This window comes from Podarcis filfolensis (genome assembly GCF_964270895.1).
Source record: "Podarcis filfolensis genome assembly, chromosome: Z".
Lineage (NCBI taxonomy): Eukaryota > Metazoa > Chordata > Lepidosauria > Squamata > Lacertidae > Podarcis > Podarcis filfolensis.
The window spans coordinates 28,260,865-28,275,837 of NC_139617.1; the positions used below are offsets into that span (position 1 = coordinate 28,260,865).

At 42.6% G+C, this 14,973-nt stretch overlaps 1 protein-coding gene across 2 annotated transcripts in view; it reads right to left on the bottom strand.

The window, feature by feature from the left end:
- Positions 1–302: 302 nt before the first annotated feature.
- Positions 303–14,973, bottom strand: part of NEXMIF (neurite extension and migration factor) — a 213,467-nt gene continuing 198,796 nt past the window's right edge. For both annotated transcript variants that reach the window (XM_083596257.1, XM_083596256.1), the window contains 2 exons: positions 9,777–9,901; positions 303–8,440 (listed from right to left, as the gene is read on the bottom strand). In XM_083596257.1, the coding sequence (XP_083452383.1) occupies positions 4,158–8,440; positions 9,777–9,864 (4,371 nt within the window). In that variant the 5' untranslated portion in view covers positions 9,865–9,901 and the 3' untranslated portion in view covers positions 303–4,157. The remainder of the gene's footprint in view (positions 8,441–9,776; positions 9,902–14,973) is intronic.

The following is a 14,973-nucleotide window of genomic DNA, read 5'->3' on the forward strand; positions in this document are numbered from 1 at the left end:
ATAATCATGCAAAAGGTGGAGGCATGTGGATGTAGGAAACATATAGAAAACCATGTCTTGTTCAAATATTAGCATCCATTATAAAATTTACTACATGCTAGCCAGTCTTCAGTACTCACAGCAAAAACCTATTAATCTCAGGATGCATTTGATATCTGTGTGCACATATGTTGATGGGTGTGCACAGCAAGGCACCATGCAATGCAAAGGTGGCCATTTTGGATACTACGGGAAGATTATCTTGTTTTGAACTGTATATTGTATAACAATACCCCCCCCCAACTATACCTATTTTAAATCTATTTCATCCCATTTATCTGTTGAGGGTGTTGTACACAATCCCTTCCCTCACAAATTTCTTTCCTCACAACAATCCTGTGAGGTAGGCTAGGCTGAGAGCTGAAGGTGACCATGTCAGCTTTATGAGAAGGTTGGGATTTGAAGTGGATATTCGAGTGTTTTACTGTATGCATTGAGCAGGCAGGGCGGGAGAAATGCAGGGCTCACACAATGATTCTTGGCATCGGAACTGAATGTTAAAAGCAGGTAATGGCTTCAAAGTTCCAGAGAGCACAAAACAACTTGATGTTTGTGTGCATCAGTGGGTGGTGGCTACAGTCGTGTGCATTGGAGTTGTGCTTAGAAGTCTGGTTTTGTACTCTACCCCCCCCCCAATAAAGTAAAATTTATTCCACAGCTAAACTGGCAGGAGAGGCACCATTCTGTGGTTTGCCTCAGGTGCCAAAATGTGCTGGGCCAGCTCACCCATGAGGCAAGATGAGGCAATTGCCTCAGGTTGCAGAGCCTACTTGTAGGGAGGAAATGGAGGAGCCTACCCACTTAGGTCAACTAGAGTCTGCTCCTGCCAAGCATAATTCCAAGCATGCCTCACCTCCCACAGTGATGGCCTTTTATTCACACCTCAACCGTTGTGTAAGGTTGTTTTGATTCTCCCCCTTGTTCCTGATACTGATCTCTATTCCCCTCTTATTCCTAATGTAAATCTTTATTCTCCTCTTGCTCCCAGTGTAGATATTTATCCTTGCCTGCCCCTGTTCCTGATGTAGATCTTCACTCACTCCTTCTTCCCTGGTGTGGAAGCACCATTTTGTGGTTCACCTCAAGTGCCAAAATGTATTGGGGCAGCCCTATCAGGCTCCTATGTGATCTTAGAACGAAACCACCAAGTAGCACTAAAACTGACCCAGAGTCAGCAATCTGACACTTCCTTCTTCAGAATGTAAATCAGTTAGGGCTGACATCTCCAACCTGGTGCCCTCCAGATGTTTTGGACCAACACAGCTGGCTGCGGTGATGGGAGTTGTCATCTGGAGGGCACCAGGTTGCAGAAAGCTGTGCAAGTGTATTGCTTTCAGGGCTGCAGCAAAGCAGTCTAATGGTTAAGGTATCCTTTATCTTCCAATTTACAGGAAGAGGAACTTAGCTAAATATTCAGACAGCCCCAATGAATGTCAAAGAAAGGTCAGGTGCCAACCAGGCCAAAACAAACCTCTGATTACCCATAACTTTCCTGTATAGAACTATTAAATCACCAGGTTTTGTCTTTAATGCCCCTTTCCACCTTTGCTATTAGTTGATCAGATACAATATCTGCCTGAAGGAGAAAGATATTAAAATAGGCACCACTATAGGTGCTTACACATGGCAGCTTGTTGTGCTCATGCATGCAGGCTTTTGAGGGGCGGGCAGAGTCCACATGATGGGACTCAAAAAGCAACCACCACCTTGCCCTTGAAATTTAATTCAGATTTCAATTTCCATGAGGTTTTTATTTTTGTTTTACTTGCTAGATTTGCTGTGGAAATGGTAAATCCCGATTGAAATGTGAAGCAGTACGGGATGGCATCTTGATGAAAACGGTATTGTATAGATCCCATGCAAAATGTGAGCAGCAGCATTTCCACAATCAACTGCTGCATGGAAGCATCCTATGAGCCCAAGGATATAATCTGGAGGAGTGGGAGCCATGACTGTGCCACACTGAAAGGAACAAAACAGGACTTTGTGGTAAGTAGCTGAAGACCCTTGGTCACTTCAATGCTTTCCTTCCCTCTTTGGAAATGCCCTTAAATCCCTAGTCACTTTATCATTTCCCAGTGCAGCAGGTCCTAATCTTAGCTACATCTGCTTCCGAAAGGCTACCCAGCTGAGAGGCCTTTTCCATTATCAAGTTTTCATAAAAATCAGTAGCAAAATGTACAGGCTCAGGTTCACAAATGTATTTTTTTTCCCCTTCGAGGAGACTTGGGGTGGGGGGTAAGATTTGAAATAAGGCCTTTTGATAAAGTACATTGCCATTAAGCAGCCAGCACTTATTACTGTCCCCAGAATGCACTTACCCCCCTATATCTAGTCCCCAACTTGACGAGATCATAAAGAGTTCCACTTCCATATTTGTATGATATATGACGTCAACATACAAATTCGTAATTGCATTAGAAATTGTTTTTTAAAAAACCAAAACAACCCTTCAAACAATAATTTCTTTTAATCGTTTAGAAAACACCAAAGCTTGGAGCAGAGAGCTCTTCTAACAGGAGAAGCGTAGAAATGGCTACGAAACAGCTCAAAACAAAATACCAAAACAGTGTATATGAAATGCATTGGTTCCCATTTTCCCCCCATCACTATTTTTTTTTTTTTAGAATCTATCCCAAGTCGTATTATAAAATATAGAAAACTGAGTTACAAATATGAACAATACAACTTTGCTTTTGAAATAACCTTCAGCTACAGGTTTTGCTTGAAAGAAAACAGGTGACAGTTTAACTGTTGCTCTTCATTTCACTGACTAATGTACACACTTGAGTTTCCAGTAAATTTACCTAGAGTGATTTTGTTTGATGTCTAAAACCCTCCAATCAAACACTCACAGAATGAGGTTTAAGTATTTCATCAATACTTTCCAGAGGGCACTGTAATTTCCCAGTTTCCATTTTAAAGTCCTCCTGGCCTCCCTACTAGAGGCAAAAATTCATGAAATGAGGTAAGTTAATTTGGCACACACATGTTTAGTCATGCCCATAAAACTTTTGGTACATTACAGTAAAAGTGAACATCATTTTCATAGTGGTTGCTTTTGAAGGGGGTAGCTAATCGTATCAGTGGAATGTTTACAGTAAATCAGAAGGCAAAAGAAAAATCAAGAAAGAAAGAAAATAGCTCCAGTAAACACTCACAACCCATTGTTGATAAAGAGTTGTAAAAATATGTACAGTACATCAATTCTTCAGAGTTTGGCACAATTTGTGTGGTTGTTGTCAGTAATAGTGCATCAACAACTGTACAACAGTATGACTTCTGAAACACAGGGAATACTATGTTAGATTTGCTGTTAAAGATGAAAAGTCCCACAATTTCAAAGTTTTGATTTCAGCACTTAAACACTTGAACATATTACAAGGCATTGTTATATATATATATATCTTTCTTGAACAAGGAAGTGGTGGGGGGACAAAAAAGAAAAAAGGGAGGAACCCAAGCAAGCATCAAATGTCTTTCTAGAAAAAGGTGTCTCTTCTCTAAATACAGGTTTTAAAAAAATGCTCTCTGCTTTAAGTAGAATGTAGTCTGTTTCCCTGCAGAAAAACCAAACGTTTTATGCCATCTTAGTTAGGTCAGGTGGTGTCATGTATGCTCTAACTTGGATAGATGAAGCTTTATGGTGCCAGTTAGGATATAAACAGCAGGGGGCTAGAATGCATACCCAGAAGCCACATGGTGCACAACTAGGAATGAGTTGTCATTTTGCAAACTAAATGCTGTGTTTGTTTGGCTTTTTTAGGGGGGGGGATGCACCACCTCTCTTTTCTCTTTATTTTTCAAACTGAAAAGTTAAAAAAGTCTTTTCCTTTTTTGAAAGCGTAAGAAAAAGGGAGAGCACAAAACAAGCCCTTAAAAATAAAACAAATGAATACAAACTGAAGAAGCCAAACAGCAAGGAAAAAAGGAGTAGCCTTGTTAATTTGTTTTTAACCCCAGCCAAGCCAGAGGAAAAAAAAGTTTGGTCATTCTTTTAGGTAGCTTGCAAGAAATAAGTATTTTCATGCACTTTTGAGAACATAAAGGAGAACAACCACCAAAAAATATTAGCAGGTAGTAGGGGGAGGGGGCATTCCAGCGAGTTTGGTGCAGCATTACCTCAGTTTCTCAAATGAAGCCGTCGCAGACGGGTCCTTACGGACCTGCTCACGCTCCGCTTGCTTTGCTTTACAGTTGTCATCTCTCAGTGACTTAGAAGTGGATTTATGCCGATACAGCTTTTTATGGGTGGGCTCGTTTTTGGCTAAAGTGCTCAGGTTACTATAGCTTTTATCAAAAAAGGGAGAGTGAACGTCTGGGGAGTACCCAGCTGAACAGTTGGGACGTCCAGGATCACAGGAGGCAGCTCGGCCGCTGGCTTTGTTCAAACCCTTGTTCCCTGGCTTGTGACTCTTTGCCGTTGCAGAAGAACCACCATTCACCTTTTTCTTGGACTCTTGTGATGTGCCAGCCAGGATCTTAAGAGTTTTCAATTTCAGGCTGTTTGATTCAGGGGGCTGGAATACATCAGAGGCATTGTTATGAGAAACGGGCCCCCACAGTGGCTCAATGGAGACCTTCATGAATCTCTGAACATCTGCCATTCCAGATGCTATGTTTGACAAAATGTTGGACGGCTCCTCAAATTCCCTTTGATCGTCATTGAGGAGGCTGTTAGCATTACCTAGGCTTACTTCAGACCAGCCTCCGCTGTTGTCCTTCCCCAGGGCCCATTCCCCAGGGAGCCCGTTAGGCTTCCCTATCTGGATGGAGGTCGGGCCACCACGGTGGATGGATTCCACCAACGCTTTTGTTGCTGAGGCTGAGTTGTTCAGTGGAGCTGCTGCTCTCCCACCAACGCACAAAGCCTTTTCGTCATGAGCTCCAGCCACATTCTTCCCTTTCCTTGTTGATTTGGGAGGCTGTCTAGAACTTCTGCTTTGCCCCTTCTCTGTCCCTTTGCTGGCTTTGGGTGCTTTCTTCCGTACGGTTTTCTGTTGAGGGTTTGGGGTTGCACCCATATTTTTATTGGATGAACCTTTCCTCTTCGGCTTTGACACTTTACCGTTGCTGTTAATTTGGCCAGATGGCTCATCAAATGTTGACAGGCACGGGCCCTTTTCAAGAAGGCCGACAGAATCTTCGTCATTAAACATATGGAACTGGAATTGGTGATTATTTAAAGTAAATCCATTATCAGCCTGATCTTGGTGCGTCTGGAGGACCCCACATCCCCACTTGACTTTCTCAGGGTTATTCAGCACAGCCTGCGAGCTCTCGGGAAAACATTTCATTGTTCCCAGTGGTTTGACTTCCGACCCAGTTATCTGTGGAGAAAGGTTAGGGGTATCTGGGGGAGACATTTCTGAAAGAGATGATTGGCGGAACTTGTCAGGAGTGAAGTTGGAGATATCCAAAAGGTCTGTAGACTCCTTCAAAGGTGTTATTTCATCTATGCTTTGCTGAATCACTAGTTTGGGGCTGCAGTGGGCCAAGAAATCATCTGCAATGTCATCTTCACCATCCTTTTCACAGGACTTTAAACTTAGGGAACTGAAGTTGCTGGAACTAACCGACAAAGAGCCCACTGAATCAAAGCTAATCAGCCTCCCGTCGTCTGTGCTTAGCGCACCTTGCTGGAACTGAAAATGTCCCTCTCTATTATTGAAATGACACGACTGGAAAGATTCCTCTGACTGCGACTGCTGGCTATCTGACATGTACTTTTTTTGGTATGGCAGTTTGCTACTATTCAGGTTAACTTGACTGTATCCAGAGGCTGGAGGGCCATCTGCACCTGCACAGCTCCCGAACTCTGCAGCCGACTGTGCAGGAGCCTCCCGCAAATCACTCGGAAATTCCTGGCTGCTGCCACCGGATGCTTTGCTTACTGGCCAGAGGCCTCCGAAGCTGCTGGGCTCCATCTCCAAGTGGCTTGGTGACTGCTGCAGCTCTGACTCTGGCGGGGACAGGACACAGCTCTGGGCGGGTTGCAGAGTGCAGAATGCCTTCTCTGCTTGAAGAAGGCCAGGGAGGGGCTCCTCCTGCTGCTGCTTTGACTGCTGATGACTGAAGTAAGAGATCCCAGTGTTGCTTGACAAATCAGAGGCATCTAACAGTGTCTGCAGATACCCTCCAGGGATGAGGGGCACACTGGCAGCAAGATTAGCAGACGTAAGGGCCTTGTCTGAAGAGCAGGCGGTAGCTAGGAAAGCCGGAGGATTTTTAGCAACCTTATCCTCCTTGTGCTCGGTAAGGCGAGAGCCATCTGCAGGGCAAGGACCACTTTCATCCATTGCAAGAGGCTCCTGGTTCTCCAAGGCTGGGGAGGCCTCTGCCAGGCTGGCCTTAATCTGCTTGCACTTCAGCCTGGCTTCGCTTTTGAACTTGATCCTGCGCAACACTTTCCTCTCGGGCCCTTTGAATTCCTTTGGTGAGGCAAGGCTCGCAATGTCATTCAGCTGCAAGCCATTTGCACAGCTGGGTGTTGCAACAGCCAGGGTCTGCATCCCTCTCAGGCCTGCATCGCTATCTCCAATTCTGCGGCAAACCTGCCTTGGGTCTGAAGAACAAGAGCCGGGCTTGGCCATGGGTTGCTCAATGGCTTTGATTCTCTGAATCCTGTGCCTATTGGCCAATTTGCCTTTTCGCTTCCGTGGGTGAGGCAAGGAGACCTCAGAGCCATTGAGATATAAACCATGTTTGCTCTGAAGTTCTGATTTCAGTAGGTTCTGCCACTTCTCTTGCCAAAAGCTCTTCAGGGGGGCCATCTTGGCATATTTTTTCAAACGTTCTTCATTCAGGGTCACTGTCATTTCGCTGGGATCCACTTTGGAAAGCTTGACAAGCATTTGTTTCTGCCCTTTAAAACGGTTGGTAATGATGTATTTTATGATGACTGGGGGCTCCTTGCGAGAAACTTTTCTCCTTTTCTTTGGGCACCATTCATCATCATCCTCCTCCTTGGGTCCATCTGGGTGCCCCTCCTTCTTATCCACAATCTTCTCGCTCTCAATGGAATCCACATCATATAGGTAATCATCGCTGTATCTCACTTTCCTCTTTGCTCGCAGGCCATAGTTCTGTTGTATGAAGGAACTGGAGTGGTCTCTGGGCAGGTACTTATTGCAGTCCTTAAGATTTTGGAGAACATCAAAAGAAGATTCAGTACAGGTGCTGTCATCACTGAAGTCCCCGGGATCCTCTGTGGAATTAACAAGTTCCAAGAAGTGGTTTCTTTTGGGAGAAATGTACTGTACCACTTCTGTACTGGTGCAAGATTTGTTTAAGGCAACTTTCTCACTCTCCTCGTCGTCATCCTCCCTTCCTCCATCTCCCTCCTCTTCCCCCCAAATGATGCTCTCCTCAGATTTGAACTGGGAAGTATCAGTGGCCCCTCGAGGCCCCCTCTTCAAGGCCATTCGGCCTTCCTTCTTAGGGCATCCACTGAGCACGTTTGGGAAGAAATTAAGTTGGGCATCGTCCTGCAGAGAACCTGCCTTCTCCTTCACACTGTCTTGGAAGGACTCATACCGAATTTTTAAGGAGCAGACGTCACTTCCCAAGTTTGAGTCGTCATCAAACATATAATTATCCACATCTTCCTCAGAAAACAGGTTCACAGAAAGCTCATTTTTGGAGCAAAGGTCAAGCAGCTCGATTTTGCTTTCACTGATGAAAGATTCAAAATAACCCCACTCCTGGCTGGGATTTGTTAGTAAAGGTTCCTCCCCATTGCACTTGTCTAAGAGTAATCCCTCATAGTAATTTTTCTGAGTGGGGTCCTCTGAATCGCTGTCAGATTTCTCTGCATCTCTCTTGTCTGCTGCCCTTGATTTATGCGCAGGGAAGCTTAAGAGTTGGTCTGAAAGCAGTTGATCCCCATATCTCATGGTTTCCCCTGTGCTCATGCAATGAATCCCTATATCAGAGACTGAACAGGTGTCATAATCCCTATTTATATCACCCACTTTCAGGCTTATTCCTGGCTCTGAATCAATGCCATCCTTTGATTCGATAAAGTAGCCCAGGCAGGTCCGGCTCGGCTGCATCAAGCAGTCACCGGTGAGGGCTGAGATGCTCCCAGGTTCCATAATGTTGAATGGAGCCTTCTCACAGTCTCCGGGCAGGGACCAGGTGCTCATGCCCTTGGAGACACATGATGTGAGTGAAATGGCGTGTACAGAGGAGGAGTCATCAGAAATGTGGTCAGTTACATCAGCCAGCCTCAGGGGAGAGGGAGGGTTCAGCCAACAGGACTTCTTTGAAGCCGGGGCCTGCTGGGCGCGGCTGCCCCCTTGGCTTTCTTTCAGAGCACCTGGGAATGACAGCGGTGGAGATGGAACTGCGGCCTCTGCATCCTGCGAAGCCTTCTCTTCCCCATCCAGGTCTTGTGACTCTGAAAGAATGAGAGGGAAAAGAAGGGGTGGAGAGAAAAGGGAGCAGGAAAAATAAGACCCTCGGAATTTTCAATCTGAATCTTCATCCCTCCATGGAGGGTGGAGCAAATGGTTCCTACGAACCAAATGATGTGAAAAATAGCATTATTATTATTATTATTATTGCTGTCAGTATACCGATGTTTATTCACTTAATTTATTTGATGTTACATTTAAAACACACACGCATATACACTCTCACTCACAAATTAAAAACAACCCTTAAACTAGCATATCGTGGCCATGTACCAATGAAGAACAGCACAGCTAATCCCTGTTTGGTGTTTAAATTTAAAACATGCTCTAAATTAATATTCTCACATCAAGCTGGCCACAGACTAGGTCACTGTACATAGAAAATTTAATAACAACAACCCAGCTATTAGTTTGAAATTTAATTTCCATGTAGACAGACTCATGAACAATATTAATTATTTAACCTTCCCCTATAATGCTTGTTGATCATGCTCTGCAGCAAAATTTCACTGTGGAGGAGGCTTTTTAATATATATATCTAAAACACCACTTTCAAACTCTCTTTTTTAACTCACTAAGCTTTGATGCATAATATGCAGCTCAGATCATTTCAAAGCAGACAGCTCCATACACAAACACATTGGGGGGAAAACCCCTTTTCCATCCCATTCTCCAGGGCTCTGGTGCTTTGGCCTATGTTTACCTGATGGTCAGGCTAATTACTAACCAATTGTCAAATGAAATGGAGTGAAAAAAGTCATAAATAAAATATTATGCATGAGAATTCTGGTATTCCTGTGAGCATCATGGTAAAAAATATATATTCGGAGCAAAGAGTACAATGTACTCTTCACAAAAGCTTTTTCACAAGCTGCCTGTTAACCCCAACCACTCTGTTTTTAAATCCTGCCAATTATGAAAATTAAAAATTGAAACATAAGAAAGAAGCCCAAACTTCCAAGCTTCCTAGAGAGTCTAGCATAGCAAAGTGACCGAGAGACATACAGTAGTTACAAATGAAAAGGGCTCTGGTTCAAATCTCACCCCTGACTCATGAGGGATCCTTAGGAAAACCTCCATATGGTGATACTGATAATAATATTCACCCACCTTACAGGGTTATTATAAGGAATGCAACTGATAATAAATGACTCGTAGATAATGTGTGCACTCAAAAGCATTGCATGAACGTGAAATATTTAATCTTATTAAGAAAATGTTACAAGGAAAGCAGGCTGACGTTCAGGGACAGATCTTGGAGTAAATCAGTTTCCATTAGGAGTTGGCAGTGGGTCCCTTGCTACAAATAGATTTCCTTACCATCCTCTTTCACCCCATTAATTGGGATTGGTTCTGGGTCTTCTGAGGCACGCTTATTATCTTCTTGGTCACCCATCAATTCAGTCATGAGTTCATGAATCCATTCTGAATTGAAGTCGGCCAGCCTACACATGTACAAAAAGAAAATTACAGGACATTAGAACCCCCAAACCAATTTGCAGCCCTGTGAGTGGGAAAAAAGCTCAGTTAAGAAGACTGAAATGTGGAAGCACAATAACAGGCCTATCTTGATGTCTACTGTATTTTTCAATCAGGTCAGAAGCAAACAATGTCTACCACAACCGCACAACACTTCTACAGCCCCAATTGTGTGCAAAGCACTGCCCAGAACCCAGAGGCATATGGGTCACATCCAGGGCAATTATATTCTACACTGGGGATGCCTCCAGACTGGCTTTTATTGCAGGATGTATGTATGCTCATTTTCCATAGCATCCACACAATGCTGTTGGCATCAGAATTTCAGCCTGTATCCTCACCAAACATTTAATCTGGCTTTACCCTTTCCAGAAAAAAAATATTCTAAATTAAACAAATCAGTTGCCTAAGACACATTTGTTATATCTGAACGATGCTTTTACAGTATTCAGCCTCCACCTGGAAGAATACTAGGTGGACGAGACTGAGATGATCAGCATAGACTGGGAACTGACAATGGTTTGGTTTAGATGTCACAGCGAAACCATAGTTTGGCCCTTGAGGTAGGGATAGGCCAATCTGGCAATTTTGGTTTCAGTTTCTCAATCTCAAGTTCAGCCCTCCAGATTGGTTCACAATTTTCTTTTATGAATAACCACCAGCATTTTAGAGCAAATTATTCATTATATAAAAATTTTTTTGTGTACAATTTCCTCTAATACACAGATTTGTTGCTTATTGTTTCAGAATGTACAAATCACCAGAATTTTAGTGCAAATTATTCATTATATACAAATTTTTGTGTACAATTTCCTCTAATACACAGATTTTTTGCAAAATGGTTTCCCCTAATATAATGCATTTTTTGTATGTTATCGTCACTTAACATATGGATTTTTATGCACACTTTAGCCTAGTATATACATTTTAGTACACATTACTTGGCTGGAGAACCACATTACAAAATTTGGAGACATCCAAATTTTGTGGGATGGCTGAGTTTAGATTTGCTTATTGTTTCAGAATGTATGAGTCAGCTAGGTTTGCCTTTAAACTGAATTGAATTTCTCTTCCATCCCTCCCTTGGGACTGTTCCTTAGACTCCCCCATCCCTTCTCTCTTTACAAACTCCAATTCATTTTCTCAGTTATTGGTTCAAGTTGCATATTATTTGCTTCCACTGTTATCCAAAGTTTGTCTCCAAGCCAGAATCAGAAACCATAGTTTGGACTGGGTTCACGTTCTGGTCTGGAGGGAAGCTGCAGTTTATTTTAAAAAGGCTTTATTGCTTCAGTTGTAGCAAACAACAACTACTGCAAACCAGGAAGGAACTGAATCAAAGTATGGTGAAAGAAGCATCAAATGGCAACAACAGCAGGCAGGGTGGTTTTGATTTAAATCAAATCAATTTAAATCATGATTTAAATCACTAGTCAGTAAGACCTGATTTAAATCACTAGTCGGTAAGACTTGATTTAAATCACTAGTCAGTAAGATTTGATTTAAATCATTTTTACAGAAAGGTTCAACCTTGCTGGCATCCTCTTAATATTTACAACCAGAGGAAGGTTTCATTTTTGGAATAATAAATTTTCAGAGTAGTTTTTACAGTTATATCAAAAATTACTGATTTGGTTATACTATCAGAAATATATAGGCAGATAATTATGAAATTATTGTTTATATTTGGACAACTTTTCTGCTGTAATTTATTGGAAGAATAATCATTTCCTTAGCAACAATTTAAACAATTTATTAAACTAAAACAATAACATTATAGCATATGTATCCATGTTTGTTAACCGATGTGGTTAAATGACTTGCTTTTTAAAAAAAAAAAAAACTTAGACTGAGTTTTAGCACACATGAAAAAGTTTAAACAAATCCTTATTTCCCGATGAATAGCCTTTGGACTATAATGTAAATTAAATAGAAAACTATATTTAGAAAGTTTTTTTTTCTCCAAAAGCATTTTATTTTAAAAATCCGATTTAAATAAAAAAAAAACCTGATTTTAACAAAAAAAATCCAACTTTTTTGATTTTTTTTTAAAAAATCATTGATTTTTGTCCACCCCGACAGCAGGTGGGGTGAGGCTAAGGTGAGCCAGGGATGCAAGAAGGCATCATATTCCATTCTGCTTTGTATTTTTTTGCATGTAGTACTGTTTGCATTCTGCTAGTTAGTCTTTCACCTATGTTATTCATCTTGCTGTCAGCTTTGGCAAAATTATGTAACTTATTTAACCAAGTTACATGAATTACATTGTCACTACGTTGTTCCACCCCATTCATTTCAATGCAAAGGAAAGAATGCAAATGGAGGCGAGGGGAAGCAACCCATCATGAATTGTTTGTGGTCCCAATCCCTTGCATTGTGCCCAGAAAGCAGTTGCATTGAATTCTACTAGCACAACTTTACAGGGTTCAAATGCTTGGCTACATGTTAATCACTTCATAGCAATTCAATAATAATGAAATTTCAGTTCATAGATACTATACACAAAGCATAAAAGTGCAGGTTATAGTAGCTGAGACATAGCTAGAAACCCAAAAGCAGCTGGAGGAGGAGGAGGAAGAGGAGAGGGCAGAGGATGAAGAAAGAGCTACACATGGAACTGGGTGTGGAGAGTGCAGTTGAATGGGACACAGCTATGGGCAGCCTAAGGAAGTACCATCTACCATAAAAAGCAAGTCTAGCACGAGAAACTAGTGTGATGTCTGCTGCTTCCAGAAACTCTTCTTATTGTGAGACTTTTGTGGGTGAGCTGAGAGTTTGTCTGGACCCTGGGTGAGAACCCAGAAGCTGAGAGGGAGGGTGTGTGCCAGATGGAAAATGAAGTGACATATATATGTATGTGTATGGCTTTGTATTAATGTAACCTTTTATATGCTACTGTGTATTTTTGTAATATTTTGTTTAAGTTGTCATTGCTTCAGTTTTCTATACACCGCTTAGACATATTTTAAAAGTTTTAATAATCAATCAATCAATCAATCAATCAATGTATGCGTGGAAAGTATGGAAGAAAGTGATCCTATTTAAAACTATTTTGTGCAATGCCCACTAAGCAGAGTAAAAAGGCAATCATGTCATGAACAAGCAATTCCTCACTAACCACCAGGGAGTGCCAAAGACCTCTTGGAAAAACAACAACTGTCTTATGCAGCCATCTAAAGACACGGAGCGAGGCTGCGTTAAGGAGCTTCTTCTGAGTGAGAGGTCCATAGTCTTGGTGTCACTACAGAGGAGAGCCTGTCTTGGATACAGAAGTCCCCCAGAACTAATGTCCTAGGATTCTCCAACACCATGGCAAAGACCTCCTTTGCCAGCTCAGTCAGGAAGGTGGTTGGGCCACAGGGTAGATAGTCCACCAACGAGATCCCTGTCCTGTCTCTGCCTCCCAGCACCGAGTACAAACCACCAAATCCATCGCCCAAATAGACTGGCCTCCTGGTGAGGAGGATGGAGTTTTTATGAGTTACTGCCATGCCCTCTCCTCATCCCTATGCCCTCAGACTTGTGCTCCATGGGATACCCAGTTGGGAAGGCTGGGTAAGAACACACACACACACACACACACACACACACACACACACACACACCCAAGTCTCTGCAATGCACACCAGATAAACACCTCATCCACAAGCAATTTTTGCTCAGTTTTGATGCAGCATGTTGACAACATCTTAAACCAAATATATCCTCCATTCCCTTTCAGGCATACCGTAAGTAATACATCATGCAATTAAGAGTCAGGGACTCTTCTGATTGGCACCAGGTAGCTGCCCCTGTAATCTGTGCTGGATTTTCACCCGTTTTCAATTTCCCACAATGTTCTGGAGCAAAAACTACATTGAGGCTCTGATGCATTCTGGAAAATTTAAGATGGTGGCTCTTCATATCCCACCACTTGGTCATGCACCCCCAGGGACAGGTGGGGCCCTGTCAAGTCCTGGAACCCTGGCAGCTAGCCAGGGAATCCAAATGCTAGCTCCAGCTGTGCTGGACACAACCGAAGCTGTGTGATGGTGCTCAGATCTGACTTCTCTAGGAAGGTTCACAGTGGACGCACCAACAGCAACTGAATACACACAGTCCTGCCCACAGTCACAACCTGCCTCTCTAGGAACTGGGCTGGGTCCAGACACATTGCCACATTGTGAACCTGGTATTTCAGAGTGAGTGCATCATCAACCCAAACAAGGTGAATTTCCAGATGGGCTTTTCCAATGGCCAGAATCACCTCTGTTTTGTCTGCCAACATCCAACCCATCACTGCTTCCAAACCATAGTAATTTCCTAGAATCTGTGACGCAGCGGATTAGCTTGGCATAGGTGGGTTCCATACTCTTATCCCATACTGGGCAGGTAATATTGAGTGTAAATGGGGACTAGATGTGCAGTTTTCCAGCCTGAACCAACAGCCAGAACTCTAGGCATACTAGCCCTTGCAAACAAACAAACAAAAAGCTAGACTCCTGCAGGCCAGCTGCTCAGGAGGCAAATAGCTGAATGTTTGAATTACAGCCTTTTGCTATATGCAGGCAGTCTTGGCTGCATCTTTGTATGCAAGCACTTTGTTGGATCAGAGCCACTACCTCCCTTCCATTATTTCCGTGCATGCACAGCCAACCTGCCAAATTTGGCTTGGAGGGCTGATTTAAAAAGAAATAAAATAATTCCCACTCAGCTGTGTGCACAAATTTGCACATTAGCAATTCACCCAATTAGCTGAAGGTGTCATCATTAGACATAAAGATGTATCGTTTAATTGCCTATTTAAAATAAATCAAGTTCAGTCATACTTTAAACTCTGATTTGTAAGGCGCAAAGTTCTGTGCTTGGAAGAGTCACTTGTAAGGCATATTCGGCTTTCTTTTTAAACCTGTATCCTGGTAACAATGTTAATGACAAAAGTATTTAAGGAGACCAAAGGCAAAAAGAAAAGAAGACACTATCTGGACATCTTTCCTAACTCCCAGGGAAAGACATGTTTGCTTAAATCTTGGATAATCACTGACGGGAGATGTCACAC